The sequence below is a fragment of the Canis lupus genome, chromosome 26, assembly GCF_011100685.1.
Source record: "Canis lupus familiaris isolate Mischka breed German Shepherd chromosome 26, alternate assembly UU_Cfam_GSD_1.0, whole genome shotgun sequence".
NCBI lineage: Eukaryota > Metazoa > Chordata > Mammalia > Carnivora > Canidae > Canis > Canis lupus.
The window spans coordinates 18,528,850-18,548,709 of NC_049247.1; the positions used below are offsets into that span (position 1 = coordinate 18,528,850).

A 19,860-nucleotide genomic window follows, 5' to 3' on the forward strand; every position below is an offset into this window, starting at 1 on the left:
TCCCCCATGAGTCTAGTTATTAATATGAAAAGGTACAATAAGTAATTTGAATTTTTCCCCTAATTTTTTTTTTTTTTTTTTCCTTTCAAACACTACTTGCAGAGAGAAGGCTCTTTGGAGCTACTACTAAGGTAATTCTTTGCTCTGGTTTTTGACTCCCTCTGGGCGCACTTTCTGTTTCCCAACATTTGTCACAGCAGCACATTAATAGTAGTGGGACTATTTGATTATGATGCATCTCTTCCAGCAGATTGTAAGCTGCATGAGAGCTAGGGCCAGTCTCCTTGCTCACTATTGTCTGCCATGTCTAGCATGATGCCAAGCATGTGATCAAAGATTAATAAATATTTGAATAAATGCATGATGAATGACAAGGATTAAAGACCTACTCAGTATTCACAGATGAGTGTATGTGTTGTGTGTATAACCCTGTGAGTGCTAGTAACTGAATTCTCAGTGAATTGTGTGTCTTTTATGGGTTGTGGACTGGATCCCAGTGAAAGAAGCATTTCATTTCCACTTGTAGGCTTTAGATTATAATAGGATCCCTAGAATAACATCTTTTGTTAGTTGTCCATTTTATAGATGAAGAAACCAACAACCATAGTACAAAAATAATTTAGTGGTTAAGGGACTATGTCAGGATAAACTTGTGTCTTACATCTAAGCCAGAGTTTTCCTTCTCTCTGTTCCCTTGAAACATTGTCGGGAGTATATGTTTACTTACCGCCCAGGGTATAGGGTATTAAAAAGGGAAGACAGATTATTCAGTGAAAGGTGATTACTTTGTCTTTTGACATTGCTAGTTTTGCCTATGACCAGCCCTATGAGAATGTTCATAAAAATGTCTTTTTTTTTTTTCGATTTTATTTATTTATTCATGAGAGACAACGAGAGAGAGGCAGGCAGAGACATGGGCAGAGGGAGAAGCAGGCTCCATGCAGGGAGCCTGATGTGGGACTTGATCCTGGGACCATGGGATCACGCCCTGAGCCAAAGACAGATGCTCAACTGCTGAGGCACCCAGGCGTCCCAAAAATGTCTTTTAAAGACCCCCAAAAGATCTAGGAGTCCAGTAATTTCATTTCCTAGTACAAGTATAATGGCAAAGAATTGTTAGAATTTTATACCAAGAGTAACTTCATCTGACTAAGCGGTAGAAACAGACTTAACAAGTTTGAACAGTCATACGTGGTGTGCTTTTTACCAGTTGTTGATAAGAGAAGTAGGTCATTGGTATAGAAAGAGTATTTCAAAACACATTCATCATTAATTTTTTAAGTGAGATTGCTGGGTCAGTCATGTTTGTAAAAGTTCTGCTGTTGATATGAGAACTCTTGGGATTAATTTGGCTCTTTGATGAGAAGAGGTTCAGCTTCTGAGATTAGTCTCCTGTGGTGCACTTGAGGGAGATGGCAGCAGCCTCGAATCTGATCCATAGTGTTCTTCTGGCAGGTAGGGGGCCTGCCTCTGTCTCTGTGATGGAGGTTTCTCACGCAATTCTTTTTCAAAGCTCCAGGATGGGGAGAGGTGGTTGTATATAAGAAGATGCTGGTGATAAGCAGCAAATTGGAAGAGTATGAGGGATAGTAAACAGATTATCTTTGTATATGATCGTAGGAAAAGAATCTGCTTATTTTGATGGTGCAATAACAAAAATATATTTCTGTCATTGAAAAGCCAGAGATGACCTCTAAAACCTTATAATCTCGTGATTTAGCAACTGTAATATTTCTGTAATGTCATTATTTATTATATCTTAAGTGAGTTACAGGTCCTATTAGTGAGTGCATCTTTTAGTTAATAATGAGTTTCTCTAGTGCAAGAGAGAGTTAATTTGAAAATTTTTAGTTTTTGAATTTGGGACCTTTATATGTTGGTATTTTGCTGTTCATATGCTGATTACTTTTTTTTTTTTTTAAGATTTATTTATTTATTCATGAGAGACACAGAGAGAGAAGCAGAGACACAGGCAGAGGGAGAAACCAGCTCCTCATAGGGAACCCGATGTGGGACTTGATCCTGGATCTTGGGATCAGGCCCTGAGCCGAAGGCAGACGCTCAACCACTGAGCCACCCAGGTGTCCCTCATGTGCTGATTCATTTCTTTTTTTAAATTTTGGCTTTATTGAGGTATAGTTGACATGAAATTGTAAGATGTTTGAAGTGCACCTTGTGGTGATTTGATTTATATATATATATTTTTAAAGGTTTATTTATTTATTTATTTATTCATGATAGATATAGAGAGAGGGTCGGAGAAGCAGGCTCCATGCCAGGAGCCTGACGCGGGACCCGATCCTGGAACTCCAGGATCGCGCCCTGGGCCAAAGGCTGAGCCCACCCAGGGATACCCTTGATTTATATTCTATAGCTCATTTCATTTCTTGTCAGACTTCATTTTTAACAGTCATTTTCATTTCATTTTCCCCTTCTACTTCAGGTCATCAGTGACTGTTTATGTAGATGTCAGTAGTCCTCAGTTTCTCTCTGTAGCAAGTTGGTAAAATGAATACAAAATTGCAAAAGATGAAAGAGTTCTTTGCTTAGAAAGCTTTAAAAAGTACAAACCTGTTCATTTTACCTCACCTTTGAGAAATGGTCCTTGATATAGATTTCTAGCTTTTTACCCATGTCTTTTTGTGCTGGTTTCTTAGACAATAGAGTGCATAGTCCTCTGGCATTAAGCCTAAGGGTTTTCAATCAGAAGTAAAGATTTGCTTCTTTTGGCATATTTAATGCTGTTTGTCTCTCTGTCTTTGAATGTTTACAGCCAGTTTCTATATTTTATAAAATGTGAGCAAATGCAGTTTCAAACTTAAATTACACAAGCAGGCTATGTGGAACCTTGAACTGTCGAAGCAGCACCCCCACAAAAGATCTCTGAGTGGCATTATTGGCTGATGTGGGAAAGCCAAATTGTATGTGTGATGGGGAGTTTATCATTGAAAAAGTATGAAAGTTCATGGGGGTAGAAGGTTGAACTGGCCTGTACTTTGTGGTTCAAGGTCATTGTGTCTCTCCAGAAAAGTCTTTTATCTTTGGTCAAGTCACATAATGTTTCTGTGCCGAAAATGAAGGTCCTGGAATTGATGAGCTTTGAAACCTTTTCCACTCCAGGCTGCTGTGAGGAGTGAGCCTGGATGCTTCTTGGTGGATCTTATTTGTGCGTGTGTGTCTGCCCTGCCCTTCCCCTCCCCCCCCCCTTCTCTTCTCTTCTCTTCTCTTCTCTTCTCTTCTCTTCTCTTCTCTTCTCTTCTCTTCTCTTCTTTCTCTTCTCTTCCTTTTCTTTTCTTTCCTTTCCTTTCCTTTCCTTTCCTTTCCTTTCCTTTCCTTTCCTTTCCTTTCCTTTCCTTTCCTTTCCTTTCCTTTCCTTTCCTTTCCTTTTCTTTTCTTTTCTTCTCTTATTCCTGGAAAGATTTAAAAACTAAAATGATAATGGATCATTGAATTGAAACAAAGCACATTTATAATTAATGCCTCCTTCTTGGCATTCTGCCTATTACCTGGATGAATAATGGTAATGGAAGGAAACTACTTGGAAGGCAGGAATAAGGATGAATTTCCCCCCTTTGTTCTTACCATTCTTGATGTCATAATAAATTGAACCAACATCAAGGTTGTTCCATACTTGTAGTCAGTTGTCTTAAGTGGTCAGCTATTTTTCTAGAGAAAAACCATTTTTTCCCCAGCACCTCAGTGTCATTAGGGGAGTTCACATCTCTGAGCCATAGCTGCTGTGTAATGAGGTCTGTTGTGTATCTGACTTTCTGTTGTGCTTTTAAAGAAATGTAGCATGTGGCCTTTTTTCTTCCTTTTTAAAATTCTTATTTATTTATTTTTAAAGGTTTTATTTATTTATTCATGAGAGACATAGAGAGGTACAGGCAGAGGGAGAAGCAGACTCCCTTCAGGGAGCCTGAATTGGGACTAGATCCCAGGACCACAACCTGAGCCAAAGGCAGACGCTCAACCACTGAGCCACCCAGGCGCCCCTTTTTTCTTCTTTTTTAAAACAACTTCTATTAAAGTAGGTAAATTAGGCATATTTTTTTCTTGGGATGTGTCACATATGAATCTGTTAATTAAGGAATTGGATGCAGTGAGAATGATTTGTCAGATGAATTCGAGTGTCACTGGTAGATTTTTGTTTAAGAAAAAACAGGGCGCCTGGGTGGTTCAGTGGCTCAGCATCTGCCTTTGGCTCAGGTCGTGATCTCGGGGTCCTGGGATCTAGTCCTGCATTGGGCTCCCTGCAGGAAGTCTGCTTCTTCCTCTGCCTATGTCTCTGCCTCTCTCTGTCTCACAGGAATGGATGAATAAAATCTTAAATAATAATAAAAAAAGAAAAGAAAATTCAAAACAGCTCAGCTGGGGATCCCTGGGTGGCGCAGCGGTTTGGTGCCTGCCTTTGGCCCAGGGTGCGATCCTGGAGACCCGGGATCGAGTCCCACATCGGGCTCCCGGTGCATGGAGCCTGCTTCTCCCTCTGCCTGTGTCTCTGCCTCTCTCTCTCTCTCTCTCTCTCTCTCTCTGTGACTATCATAAATAAATAAATAAATTAGTTAAAAAAAAATCAAAACAGCTCAGCCATCTCATACCCAGAAATGATGAATGTTGAATTTTTGTATTTAATCGGAGCACCTCCCATATTTGCTTTGGGTGTGTGCTCTCCTGTGAATGTGTATTCTACATAGGCTTACATATTCTAGAATGAACTCTGACATTCTTAAAAGCAGTTTTAACTTTTTGTATTGCCATTTAAAAGCTGATTTTTAGGACATATCCTCATCTGCGATCTTACTTGCCAGTTTCTCTTAAATAATGCATCCAATCTCTCCCATGTTGAAAAGTGCCTGCCATTAAAGCAACAACTTAGAGGGAACATGCTCTTTCCCTGTTGGGATATTCTGGAGTCTTCCTGCAGTTGGTGCTGGCTAGGGAACACTCTGTGAGCACTGGAGTAATTGATGCTCTGGAGTAGTCTCAGCAAATGTGCTGGGCAGGATTTTACTACTAGTAGGGGTTTTCCTGTATGTGTTCCTAGCAGGATGTGTTTCCTTTCATATGAACCATAGAAATACATCTGCTGGAATCTTTAAACAGATAACTTCTCAATAAACAGGAAAATGTCAAAATTGTGGTAATTTTTTATGAGATTGATGGAAGTAGAGAATAGAGAAAATGTAGTAACATTTACTCAGGTGTGTTGAGTGTATTTTATTTGGTACCATTACAGTATAAACACCCTGTCTTGTCTACATTTTTTCATCCTAACACCCAACACATTTCTTGTATGGCCTATGGAATAAATTTTCTAGGTGTAGCTTGGCAGGACCAGAAGACTACACTCTCATAGAGGTTGAAGATTATTAACTGGCTGTAAGATGCAAATTTTATTCTAAGTATGATTTTTAGCAAACTTTCCTCTAACACTTATAAGTTTGGGGCACATGGGCGGCTCAGTCGGTAGAGCATGTAACTCTTGATCTCAGGGTTTTGAGTTCAAGCCCCATGTTGGGTCTAGAGATTACTTGTAAAATCTTTAAAAACTAAAATAAGTCCCTAAACTATAGAGATAGACCTTATTTTTAACAGCTTGTTCTTGGTTAAGATGATGACCCAACATGTAAAGAAAATTTTGTGTGTGTGGTTTTTTTTTTTTCTTCCTTAGATAAACTGTTAAGCATTGGAAATGTCAGTAGTCAGCTTTTAGATTTTCTTTATTTGAAGCAAAAACAGGAGTATATTATCAACTCATTAGAAATCTTTGTGGAAGTGTAAATTTATGCAGCCACTATGGAAGTTCCTCAGAAAATTAAAAGTAAAACTACCTTATGATCCAACAATTCCACTTCTGGGTGTTTATCCTCATGTTCATTATAGCATTATTTATAATAGCCAAGAATTGGAAACAACCTAAGTGTCCTTCACAGATGAATTGATAAGATGTGCTGTTTATTCTCTCATGAATAAATAAATAAAATCTTTAAAAAATGCAGGGGAGTTGAGAAGTTGAGATAGGTCTTTTTTTTTTTTTTTTTTTCCTTTGAGGGGAAATTGAAGTATAGTAAGTACCATGCTGAGGTATTTATGAGGAGAACATAATTAAAAAAAAAAGATTTATTTATTCATGAGACACACACAGAGGCAGAGATACAGGCAGAGGGAGAAGCAGACTCCCTCCAGGGAGCCTGATGTGGGACTCTGGATCATGTCCTGAGCCAAAAGCAGATGCTCAACCGCTGAGCCACCCTGGCATCCCACTTGACAGATATTTTTAAAAACATCTTTTTGAGATATAGGGTTGATTTTTGAACAACATGGAGGTTAGGGGCAGTGACACCCTGCACAGTCAAAAATCTGTATATAACTTTTGACTCCCCAAATACTTTATTAACACCCTACCGTTGACCAGAATCCTTACCAAGAATAGAGTCAATTAACACATATTTTGTATGTTATATGTTATATTCTGCATTTTTACAGTAGAGTAAACTAGAGAAAAGAAAGTGTTACTAAGAAAATTATAAGGAAGAGAAAATACATTTACAGTCCTGTACTGTATGTATTGGAAAAAAAAAATCAGCAAGTGTACCCATGCAGTTGAAACCTATGTTGTTCAAGGGTCGACTGTAATTCACATATCATACAATTCACCCATTTAAGGCATACAGTTCAATGGTTTTTAGTATACATATTCACAAATACGTGAAACTATCACCACAGTCAATTTTAGAATATTTTCATACTTCAGAAAGAAACTCCGTACTTGTTAGCTGTAACATTTTATTCCCCTGTTGTCATCTCCCTTCCCCTACCCCCCACCAAGCAACCACTAATTTACTTTCTATATCTGTCAATTTGCCTATTCTGGACTTCAATGTGAATGGAATCATACTATGTAGACTTTGGGGATTGAGATTTTGTGATTATATCAGCATAATTTTAAGGTTCATCCAAGTTGTAGCATATATTACTACTTCATTCCTTTTTATTGCTAAATAATACTTAATTGTATACCACATTTTGTTTTCCCATTCATCTAAAGGGTATCCAGCCTATTGGTTGTTTCTACCCTTTGGCTATTGTGAATATGCTGCTAAGAACATTCATGTACAGATACTTGAATACCTGTTTTCAGTTCTTTGGGGTATATTTCTAGGAGTGAATTTCTGGGATCTATGGTAACTGTTTAATCATTTCAAAAACTGCCACCAGTGCTTTCCAGAACAGCTCTACCATTTTATATTTTTCACTAGAAGTGTATGAAGGTTCTCATTTCTCTGCATCCTCATCAATACTTGTTCTGTTTTTGATTTTAGCCATCTTAGTGGGGCATGAAGTTGTATTCTTTGTGGTAGTGATTTACATTTCCTTAATACTAATGATGTCTAGTATCTTTTCATGTGCTTATTGGACATTTGTATATTTTCTTTGAAAAAATCTATTCAATTTCTTTGTTCCCTTTTAAATTGAATTCAGTTTTGGTTGCTTAGTAGGGGTTGGGGGAGGGGAGATGACACAGGGGAATAAAACATTACAGCTAACAAGTACAGAGTTTCTAAAGTATGAAAATGTTCTAAAATCTGTGGTGAAAGTTTCACATATTTATGAATACATATACTAAGTTTCTCTAATTGAATTGTAGGAATTCTTATGTATTCTAGATACAGGTGCCTTATCGGATACATGATTTGCAAAAAATCTCTTGCATTCTGGGGGATTGTCTTTTCACTTTCTTGATGGTATCTTTTGAAGCACAAAGGTTTTTAACTTTGAGAAAATCCAGTTTATCTACTTTTTATTTTGTTGCTTGTGCTTTTGGTTGTGTCATATCTAAGAATCCTTTGTCAGATTCAAGATCATGGAGATTACTTCTGTTTTCTTCTAAGACTTTCATAGTTTTAATTCTTTTATGATTATGTCTTTGATCCATTTTTTTAAAAAATCATTTATTTATTAATGAGAGACACAGAGAAAGACATAGGCAGAGGGAGAAGCAGGCTCCATGCAGGGAGCCCGATGTGGGACTCGATCCTGGGACTCCAGGATCATGCCCTGGGCTGAAGGCAGTTGCCAAAACCACTGAGCCATCCAGGGATCCCCTGATCCATTTAGAATTAATCATTTTATATGGTGTGGGTCAGGGTCCAACTTCTTTTATATGTGGCTATCCAATGGTCCCAGCACTTTTTGTTGAAAAGACCATTCTTTCCCCATTGAATGGTTTTGGCACCCTTGTTGAAAATCACTTGACAGGGGCACCTGGGTGGCTCAGTTGGTTAAGCATCTACCTTTAGCTCAGGTCATGATCCCACGGTATGCTTCTCCCTCTGCCTCTTCCCCATTGCTCATCCTCGTTCTCTCTCTCTCTCTCTCTCTCTCTCAAATAAATAAAAATCTTGGAAGGAGGGAGGGAAGAAGGAAGGAAGGAAGAAAATAAATCACTTGACCAAAGATGTATGAATTTATTTCTGGACTTTGAATTTTGTTCCATTGATCTATATGTCTATCTTTGTTCTTCTACCTCACTGTCTTGATTTTCATTGCTTTGTAGTAAGTTTTGCAGTCAGAAAGTATGGATATTCCTAATTTGTTCTTTTTCAAGGTTGTTTTGGTTATTTTGAGGTCCCTTGCAATTCCATATGAATTTTAGAATCTCTTAATTTCCAGTTTGAGGAGTATTGTACTTTTTTTTTTTTTTTTTTTTTTTTTTAAGTAGGCTCTATGCACACTGTGGGGCTTGACCTCACAATCCTGAGATCAGGTGTCTCATGTTCTACCAACTGAGCCAGCCAGGCTCCCCGGAGTATTGCTATCTTAATGTTAAGTCTTCTGATCCATCAACACTGGATGTCTTTTCATTTAATTGTGATCTTCTTTAATTTCTTTTAGCAGTATCTTGTAGTTCTCAGTGTACACGTTTTTTACCTTTTTGGTTAGGTTTATTCCTAAGTATTTTATTCTGATACTGCTGTAAATGGAATTGTTTTCTTAATTTCATTTTCAGATTTTTTAAAAAAGATTTATTTATTCATGAGAAGGGGGGGGGCAGAAACATAGGCAGACAGCAGACTCCCCACAGGGAGCACAATGTGGGACTTGATCCTGGGACTCTGGGATCATGCCCTGAGCCAAAGGCAGATGCTCAACTGCTGAGCCACCCAGGCGTCCCTCATTTCCAGATTGTTAGGAGTGTATAGAAATAGTCGATTCTTGTGTTTTGATCTCTTATCCTGCAACCTTGCTGAACTTATCCTAATAGTTTTTTGGTGGCTTCCTTAGGATTTTCTATATGTAAGATCATGTCATCTGTGTACAGAGATAGTTTCACTTCTTTCTTTACAATCTGAATGCCTTTTATTTTTCTTGTCTAATTGCTTTGGCTAGAACTTGTAGCACATTGCTGAATAGTAATGGTAAGATTAGACATTGTTGTCTGTGTCTCCATCTTGGAGGGAAAGCATCTTTCATCATTGAAAATTGTGTTGTGGGAATTTTGTCTTGTTTGGAAGTTTTGTTTTTGTTTTGAGTAAGTTTTCTTGTATTCCTACTTTGTTGAGGGTTTTTATCATGAAAGTGTTGGATTTTGTCAAATGCTTTATCTGTATGAGATGATTGATTTTGTTTTTATTCAATTGATGTTACATTATTTGATTTTCAGATGTTGACTCTGCCTTGCATTTCTAGAACAATCCCATTTGGTCATGGTGTATAATCCTTTTCATAGGTTGCTAGGTTTGATCTAGTATACTGTTGAGGATTTTTGCATCTGTATTCATAAGACATATTGGTTTCATTTTCTTGGGATATATTTCTTTGATTTTTGGTATTAGAGTAATAATAACCTCATAAAATTAGTTTGGAAGTGTCCCCTCCTCTTCTGTTCTTTGGAAGCATTTGTGAAGAATTGGTATTCTTTAAATATTTGATAGGCTTCAGTGGTGAAACCGTCTGGACCTGGGCTTAGTCAGATGTTTTTAATTCTTATAGGTGTCATTCCCTTCATTTTATAGAAGAGGAAACTGAAGCTCAGAAAGGTTAAATAATTCACTAATAAATGGCAAAACAGGGATCTTAATCCGAATGGCTATATGTCAAGTTCTAGGATGGTAACAATAGCTGACATTTACCACGTAAATAGCTGACATTTACCTCGTAGTTATGTGTCTCTAACCAAACAAGGTGCTCTGACGTATTAATCTCCTGCTACAATCCCCACATCAAGTGCTTATTTAATAATAGCTTCATATGTATTGTACCCATTTTCGGATAGAGAATCTGACACTAACTTGCCATACTGAATCTTGGCCAGGAAACAAATGATACAGCTCTGCTTCTCACTCACGAGGCTGTCTGACTCTGGAGCCTGCCCTCTTAATTGCTTTTCTCTATTGTGTGCAGTAAAAGCAACTGTGCCACATGTGGGCGGCTGAGCCCAGGACAGGTTCGGCCTTGGATGTGAATGGGCTCACACTGCCCTTCAAATTCCACTTGGACATACCTGGCTCATTCAGCATAGTGCTGTATAAGTACTACTGCCTTTTCTCACTGTGCTATGTAACTGACACTCTTCTCTTTGGTTGTAGCAAAAGAACCTGTATATCATTTTGATTCCATGTGGTCAGGATAAAAGTAAGTTGTCACTGTGAGTAATATAGAAATGACTTTTAAAGGTATTTTAATGTGGACGTCAGCCAGCAGATTTACATAATGTCTTTCAATGAGGACATTCAAAGCACTTTTCATGTTTATATTAATATTCATATTGTTGGTGAGATTAGATGGTATCTAGCCTATTTGTGTAAAGAGGAAAAATTGTCTTCATTTTTTTTTTTTAAAGATTTTATTTATTTATTCATAGAGACACAGCTAGAGAGAGAGAGAGAGGCAGAGACACAGGCAGAGGGAGAAGCAGGCACCACGCAGGGAGCCCGACATGGGACTCGATCCCGGGTCTCCAGGATCACACCCCGGGCTGCAGGCGGCGCTAAACCGCTGCGCCACTGGGGCTGCCCTGTCTTCATTTTTTACTTAAAGGTCCTCTTCAGGGGCATCCTGGGTGGCTCAGCCTTCGGCCCGGGGCGTGACCCTGGAGACCTGGGATCGAGTCCCGCATCCGGCTCCCTGCGTGGAGCCTGCTTCTCCCTCTGTCTGTGTCTCTCATGAATAAATAAATAAAATCTAAAAAAAAAAAAAGTTCTTTTTCAAATGTCCATTCACAATTCAGGGGAGGCACAAAAAGCTGACCTGATGCCTTGTGTGGGTGGAAGGGCCCATTGAGTGGTAGAGCTCACAGAGGCAGGTGAGGTCTCATTTCCTGTAGAGTGGGTGAGTGGTATCCAGGCTTGGCAGCTAGTTGTTTTGGGAGCCCCAGGAGCAACGGCCCAAGGCTTCACTGTACAGACCCAGATTGTCAGTGGTACCTGCTCATACCTGTGCTCACCTCTGCTAGGTGTTGTTTTATCCAGAGCCAACAGCCTGGCTTCTGCTGAGGCTGGCTTGGGGCAATTGCGTGATCGTGCAGCACTGGAAGGAAGGTATCTGAATATCTAGCTGCTCTTTTTAAATTTTTTTATTTATTTATGATAGTCACAGAGAGAGAGAGAGAGAGAGAGAGAGAGAGAGACAGAGACATAGGCAGAGGGAGAAGCAGGCTCCATGCACCGGGAGCCCGACGTGGGATTCGATCCCGGGTCTCCAGGATCGCGCTCTGGGCCAAAGGCAGGTGCCAAACTGCTGCGCCACCCAGGGATCCCCTAGCTGCTCTTAATGTAGGCTTTTAGTCAATTTTCTCTGCAGCCTGTTTTCCACATCCCTGTCTAGAGACATACAGCTTTTCTCTGAGTGCTCTTGGGATTTGCAGTGGGCCTTGGCAGGCATCCTTTTGTGAGCCTCTCCTCCTGGGGCACTCAACTGAGTGCAGAACATTCACACTTCAGTCACATTGCATTCTGTATTCCCAGATTTTCTTGTCACATTTACTCCTTTTTTTAAAATATATATATATAGGGATCCCTGGGTGGTGCAGCGGTTTGGCGCCTGCCTTTGGCCCAGGGCACGATCCTGGAGACCCGGGATCGAATCCCACGTCGGGCTCCCGGTGCATGGAGCCTGCTTCTCCCTCCGCCTGTGTCTCTGCCTCTCTCTCTCTCTCTGTATGACTATCATAAACAAACAAACAAACAAATAAATAAATAAATAAATAAAATTAAAAAAAAAAAAAGAAGGTAGTAAGTCAAAACAGGGGTTGGGAGGAGATAAGTAAAGAAGTAAGGAAGCCAAGAAAGAGAAGAAACCATGAGGATGAAAAGAAAGGACAAAGAAAAGGATAGAAATGATAATTAAAAAAAAAAAATATATATATTTTAAGTAATCTGTACACCCAAAGTGAGGCTCGAACTTTTACAACCCTGGGTTAAGGGCCACACTCTCCACCACTGTGCGAGCCAGGCACCCCCACATTTGCTCCTTTGTAGGCTTCTTTACAGCGTTCTTTCTCTGTCCTTTCATATTACCTACTTTTATTCCTTTACTGGCATTTTATTAGGATTTCAGAAAAGAGTGGAGATAAATATCATTTGTAATTTTTAAAAAAAGATTTTATTTATTTATTCATGAGAGACACACAGAGAGAGAGAGGCAGAGACATATGCAGAGGGAGAAGCAGGCTCTATGCAGGGAGTCCAATGCGGGTTGAGTCCCAGGACTCTAGGTAGGATCACACCCTGAGCTGAAGGCAGGTGCTTAACCTCTGAGCCACCCAGGCGTCCCTCATTTGTATTTCTTTTGTAGATTACCTCTTCATGTCCTTTGTATAATTTTCTATTGGAATTTTCATGTTTTGAATCTGTAAAAACTTTATATATGAAATAACAATAACAACTCTTTTTAACATACGGTGCAATCCTTCCTTTCGTCTCTGTTAACTTTTGAAACACTCACTGGAAGATACCAGTGGGGATTCCAGTTTTTACTAACTTGTACAAATGGTTGTATAGGGAAGTGGATCCTGAGACCAGCTGGTTGTACATTGACTTTTGTATGGATGTGATTTTCTTTTGGTTTTCACCACCTCATGGAAGCTGTCTTATCCATTCATGTTTGAGAAATATTCATACTGTTTCACAAATGAACAGACTCTGGCCAAGTGGAAGCAAATCATTTGCCATCTTCTTCTACCAGATACTCTAAATATATGGTCCTGGTAGTCAGCTGGAAAGGTCTGGCAACAGCTGGGCTGAGGAACACGGGTGCTCAGCTGCCTGCCAAGCGTTTGTTGCCTCAGCCCAGCCACATGCCCCAGGCTTGGAAAGAGGCCACTTTTGCACATGCCTTGGAAGGGTAGAAGGAGGCTCTGGCAAATATAAATGATCTCCCTCTGCATTTACCAGTGGGCCCAGAGCCATGAAGAAGACAATCAGAGGGAAGGAATTAGCAACAGCCCACCATGTGTCCTATTTGGCACAAGTAGACAGGTGTTAGCTTTCCTCTGTGCATGATGATCAGGAGTACTGGTTTTCAGCTGAATTGGCAGGTTTGACCATGTTCCATTTCCTCTTCTGTCTTCTCTAGGCTCCTTCTATACTAGCCAATATGAACAGAATGTCCTGCATATTAGCAGACAGGAAAATTATATTGGCTGCAGTCTAGGAAACCTGGATTAGGTGAGGTCTGGTGATCCCAAACCATGAAGCTTTCATGCATATGTCTCTGGGATACCTAGTGGAATTTGGAGTCTGAAGTGACCCATGAGGAAGCCCAGGAACAGCAGCTTGGTGTCACTTCCCCTTTCCCCAGTCCCCTACTTACTTGGGAAATGGCTGTGGTGAATGATCAGCTCTGACATGAAAACCCATCCTGATTTTGTTTCCCCTCCCTGAGTTTTTCCTTTCCTCTGACTACTACTGCTGTAATCATTCTGGAACTTTCTCAGACTGGTTTACTCCCATAGTTCAGCCAGCACCTTGCTTCTAGCTTCTTCTATCTAATATGCCCAATATGAGGGACTCCTGGGTGGCTCAGTGGTTGAGCATCTGCCTTCCGGCCCAGGGCGTGATCCTGGAGTCCTGGGATTGAGTCCTTTGTCAGGCTCCCTACATGGAGCCTACTTCTCCCTCTGACTGTGTCTCTGCCTCTCTCTCTCTCTCTCTTTCTGTGTGTGTGTCTCTCATAATAAATAAAATCTTTAAGAAATATATGCTAGTTAGACCTCTTGTCATCCTAAATAGTAGCACTTTTATCACAATCTTTTTATTTAAATCTTTGCTACTCTTCTAAGATCTGGCTTTTGACCTTTCTGTTGCCTTAGATTGCTGTTAGCCCTTAGCACCAGAAGTCTTGTTTTACATTGCTCTGATATTATTCCTATTCCGGAAGGCTCTTGAAGACAAAGATTGTTGCTTATGTCTCTTGAATTTGCCACTACACGTAGCCGGTCTTATGGAAACACTCGTAAGCAGGCACAGTCCTCAGCAGAGTGCCAATATCTGGGGAAAATGCTTACATACTGAAAAAAGTACCTTGGCAGACTGAGGAAAAAGCCATAGTATCATAATTTTTGTGGGGGATTTGCTTTAGCTTCAAATTCACCAGATAACTTCACTTTGGAGTTTCCTTATCTATGAAAGAAGAAGGTTGGAGTGAATTGTCTTTCAGCTCCCCCACCCAACCCTGAAAGGCTAATTTTCTTTCATTCTTTGCCTTGATCTTTCTCCTGAAATTAAAACTGATGAGCAGTTTCTGGATCTTGAATTAGGAATTTTTCATTTCTTTGTAATTCTTTCCCTGACGCATTTTGCAGTTTTCTCTGGGTATGTGCTGCTAAAGGAAATTTGGATTTGCCATTTGGCTACTTTTTAGGAGAGTAGACAGAATGCCGTATCATTCTGATTTTTTTCCCCCTTGGATTAATGTACTACTTTTTGCTCTTCCACAGACACAATGAGGCGAGTGGTACGACAGAGCAAGTTTCGGCATGTATTTGGACAAGCAGTGAAAAATGACCAGTGTTATGATGACATCCGGGTTTCTCGAGTGACTTGGGATAGTTCCTTTTGCGCTGTCAATCCCAGATTTGTTGCCATAATCATAGAAGCAAGTGGGGGAGGAGCGTTTCTTGTGCTCCCTTTGCACAAGGTAAGTAAACTGACTTACTATTCTTTTGGTAATCTTGATTTATTTTATAATAGATTGACTTTGGGAATTGACAGTTTACTAAGAATTGTGTGATTATGGAGACCATTAGACTGATGTTACTGAGGTTTAGTTCCACATGCTTCACTAATCACATCAGTTTTTCTCTAACCGAATCATTAAATAAAATGGTGAACTCTGTTCTGGGTGTGCCTTCCCTGGATGAAGAGATTATTATAGCGATGCTATCTATGAGCATGGGCAGGCACAGGCATTTTATGATTGCTTAGTAATCATCCACTTTTCACAAAAGTTTTTCCCAAAAGTGCAATTGTTAAAGTAAACAGGATTTTTTTTTTAAAAAGATTTTATTAGAGAGCACGTGCACTTGTGAGGGGGTTAGGGGAGAGGGAGGGGAAAAAAGAGTCTCAAGTAGACTCCACGCCTAGCTCAGAGCCCTTCACGAGGGGTTGATCTCATGACCCTGAGATCATAACCTGAGCCAAAATCAAAAGTTGGACATTCAACTGACTGAGCCATCCAGGCACCTGAGCAGAGATTTTTAAGTTAATCTTCTTCCTCTTCTCTTCTTCTCCTCCTCCTGTGAAGTCATAAAGACTGAGACTTATTGGTTTTTTGAATGGTAAGTGGAATGAGACCTTAAGAAGATGTCCCCAAACAATGCAGGTTTCAAGTATGGACTAGACTAAATTTCAGCATAGAATCTAAGCAATGCAAATAAGTGGTAGAAATAAAGGATCTTTACTGAAAATTGTTATATGTGATCTTCAACCTTACTGGTCTTCCCAGTCTCCTGACTTTATTCTTCCAGAGAGCTCTCTCCAATATGGGGGAGAACATAGATCTGTGAATTTCTGACTGTTCTTGAATATTGTAGACAAAGCTTAGAATTTGCTTTAACAGGAAATCCCAGGATGGTAGATAAGTGGAGGGTGGGACAGAGGGTATGAAAAGAGAAAGAGTGAGCCTGGAAAGAATCATTTTCTAGTTGGCTTCTAGGAGGAAAAATAAGTTTGGTAGGTCCTGAGCTCTAATGATAAGGGCTCAGTACTGGTGAGGATGCAGGTGTTGGGTCACATTACAGCTGTTTCCACTCTGCTGAGAACATTGGGTCTCCATGTGTCTGAGCCATGTATATTAGGGGTACATCTTGTCATAATGGACCGTGTGATTCTGAAAGTGGTTACAGTAAAGTGAGTTTCTGTCAAAATGTTGTTTCCCATTATATTTTGACTTTTTTCCCTTGGGAAAACTCCCAGTTCCCCTATATTTTACTTCCTCTCGGATGCTCATGACTGACTTATTTTAACATCTGATTTTTACTTCAGTGGCCAGATTGATGTGATATTATACAATAGGACCATCTTACTACAGAAATAGTAGATGGATGCCTTTGGGGAACAAATTTGATAAGTGTTCCCACATACCTTTTTACTGGCAGAGTTGTTGGTTATATTTTAAAGGAGAATCTTTTCATGAAGTCGAAATTTAATTTTCTACTTGGATACTTTTCTTTTAAGATTTTATGAATTTAAGAGAGAGCGAGAGAGCACAAGCAGGAGAAGTGGCAGGCAGAGGGAGAGTGAGAGGCAAACTCCCCACCAAGCAAGGAGCCTCATGTGGGTCTTGATCCCAGGACCCCGAGATCATGACCTGAGCCAAAGGCAGATGTTTAACCAACTGAGCCCCTCAGGCGCCCACCTACTCGGATACTTTTATTTCTGTGGAGAAAATGCAGGGACAATAATACATTACAGTATTGTAACTGCTTACCTGATTCTACAGTGGGAGTTTGAATTTAATGTCAATTGCATGTGGTGGGTTTTACGGTGGCCATCTGAGAGGACACCTCAGCTTGTCAACTGAGATCAGGCACTGGAGCACCATGATGTGTTTTGGGAGTTTGAGTTTTTATTCTATAGACTGAGGGATACATTTAAGAATGACTTACTAATTTATTTATTTTGCTTCAAAGCCAGTAAAGCCCCAAATAAACTTTTGAATGGCTAATCTACCTCTGAGTTCAGATAGTTCTCTTCAAGTTCCACATCCACAGAAGGCTCTGTGAATCCATTTTGGTTTTTAAAAACCACAGAAGCTTTGAGTTTCATTTATGTCATTTAAGGGAGACCTGTATGTAGTTCCTGAGCCACCTGGATCTTAAGATTTGGTTTTCACTTGTGTTAGTATTTTGTTCTTTTGCCAGTTGTATAGGAATTAAGGTATAAGAAGTTGCTCTAAAAATTGCCATGTTGGGAAGAAGCGGTAGTTTTTGGAGGAGGTTCTAGGGTCTTTTTTCCCAGACTATAATATGGTCCATGAGGCTTTGCTCCTTAAATATTAATTTATTTTGGGGACGCCTGGGTGGCTTGGTGGTTGGGCATCTGCCTTCGGCTCAAGGTGTGATCCTGGGATCAAGTTCTGCAATGGACTCCCCGCAAGAGTCCTCTCTGAGGGAGACTTCTGCCTGTGTCTCTGCCTCTGTGTGTCTCTCATCAATCAATAAGATATTTTAAAAATATTAATATTTAATATTAATATTTAAAATATTAATTTATTTTGGAGGAGGTGACATTGGCATAAACTAAGCCCAACCATTAGAAGTACTTAGTGTTAATGAGTTTTATAAGTGATGGGTTCACATGTACTGTGTGGGATTTTTGTGTATTAAAAGTGTCTATATTTTTGCCCTTAGGGTCAGTGTGGCATAGAAGAACATGGGTCTGGGAACTGGGGAGCCTAGTGGGACATGGATATCCTTCCTATATCTTTAGTCTCTTGACAACTTTGAAATAGTTTTATAATGAGGTGCTGCTTTGGTTTAAAGCAAAGAAAAACCAAGTTCCTACATATAATATGAAGTGATGCTTGAAATTAAGATTGCAGGAAATGATACTCTAGGTGTATACTGGGCTCCAGTATGTGTTGATAGCAGTCTGGGATTCCTCTAAACATGAACTGTAGGAGATGGCCATGGTTTTTAATAACCTCTCAGAGACTTCTATTAATGTCTCCCCTGCCCCCTTTTTTTCTGGATACAAATGGGCAGGTGAGTTTTGGTGATGCTTTTGGAGCTCTCTGTACATGTTAATTTTGAATATGCATGTATTGATCTTAAGATACGTTGTGACTCTTCGTTAAAGGTTTCTATTTGCAAACATGGCCTTCTGTGAATTTCTCTTCAAAGCTCCTTAGCGTAAGCAGTAAATTGGGCTCATTATTGCTACTTCATGAGGCTGTGGTTAGATTCTGGGGAAAATTGTGATCTCTATAGACTTAAAAAGGAGAGTAGTAGGGACAAATAAGTTAAAACACATACATAGCAAGAAGCAATCTTAGGAATGAATGTATATTTATTTTAAGTGTATGATTTGTGAGGTTTTCGTTAAGGTTTTATTAGGGAAGGTGGGATTGTAGGAGGTCACTGCTAGAGGACTACAGAAAGTACTCAGCTCTGAGGTGGGGTGATTTAGATTAGCACACGTGGTTCAGGATCTCTTTTGTAATGCTCCCATCAAGCTGTGGCATGCCATGCTGTCATGACTTTCAAGGTGTGGCTTAATACATTTTCTTATTATTTGGTCTTTCAGAGGATGAATAATAGCAGGCTTGCAGAACAGAAGTTGGCTTTGTGGTTTTGGCTGTAGGGATTTTTCCCCCCACAATTACACAACCTGCTGCATATGGAGAGCATACAGATTTTAGCTCCCTGTGGTCAGTGTACCATGTGGGCACGAAGAAGCCTCCCCTCTGTGGAGCAGCTGCACTGGTGATGTGGGATGAGGCATTCCCATCGCTGTCGTGAACCCTGGTGGTTCATACACACCACTGTTTATGGGAAGGTTCATGTATGTGCATGCACATACACACTAAAGCTTCAGGTCACAGTGAACCTGTAAATCCCAACTTAAAACAGAGTGAGAGGAATTTGAATTTTGTGCTCTAGATCTCTTAACATTTACTTGGGTGGAGGATGCACATTGGAGGGCTCCTGTCTTCCCTCATTACTTTCTCCCTTCCTCCCTGGGCTATTTTTACTTCGGGTTATTGGAGTGATGGCTGATTTCATCCTCCCAGTAATGGCCTGTGAGACAGCTCTGCTCTGGGCCAGTGTGGGCTGGGTGTGGCCAGGCCTCTGTTTACTCTTTTGGGTCACTATCTCCTCTTCTTCTAGCTTCTGTGGTATAGTTGTACAGTACCTTCTTGTACACAGTTATGTTTCCCCCATTTGTTTAGGAACTGTTCGTGGGAATATTTCTGACACGGCTTTATGTCTGTGAACTATTTTTTCTTTCTTTTTTTTTAAGATTTTATTTATTTATTCATGAGAAACACAGAGAGAAAGAGAGAAAGAGAGAGAGAGGCAGAGACACAGGCAGAGAGGGAGAAGCAGGCTCCATGCAGGGAGCCTGACATGGGACTTGATCCCGGGTCTCCAGGACCAGGCCCTGAGCTGAAGGCGGCACCAAAGTGCTGAGCCACCCAGTCTGCCCTCTTTTCAATTGATCCTGTAGTCTTTGTCAACTAGGGTTTTCTGAAAGAATTCAATCCTACAGAAAATCATTTCAGTAAATATTTTCTTAGTTCTCTCAAGGATGGTACATGCTATGCCTTCTGGATGCATAGGAGAGAAATTAATTCATTACATAGATTTGCTGCCTTAGAATGTTAGGACTTAATTTTCTCATAGAACTGGGTGGA

At 40.0% G+C, this 19,860-nt stretch overlaps 1 protein-coding gene across 1 annotated transcript in view; it reads left to right on the plus strand.

Moving 5' to 3' along the window:
- The window catches only part of CORO1C (coronin 1C), a 75,316-nt gene that overhangs the window by 13,533 nt on the left and 41,923 nt on the right, over positions 1–19,860 (plus strand). The window contains exon 2 of the mRNA XM_038575432.1: positions 14,942–15,141. Within this exon, the coding sequence (XP_038431360.1) occupies positions 14,947–15,141 (195 nt within the window). The 5' untranslated portion in view covers positions 14,942–14,946. The remainder of the gene's footprint in view (positions 1–14,941; positions 15,142–19,860) is intronic.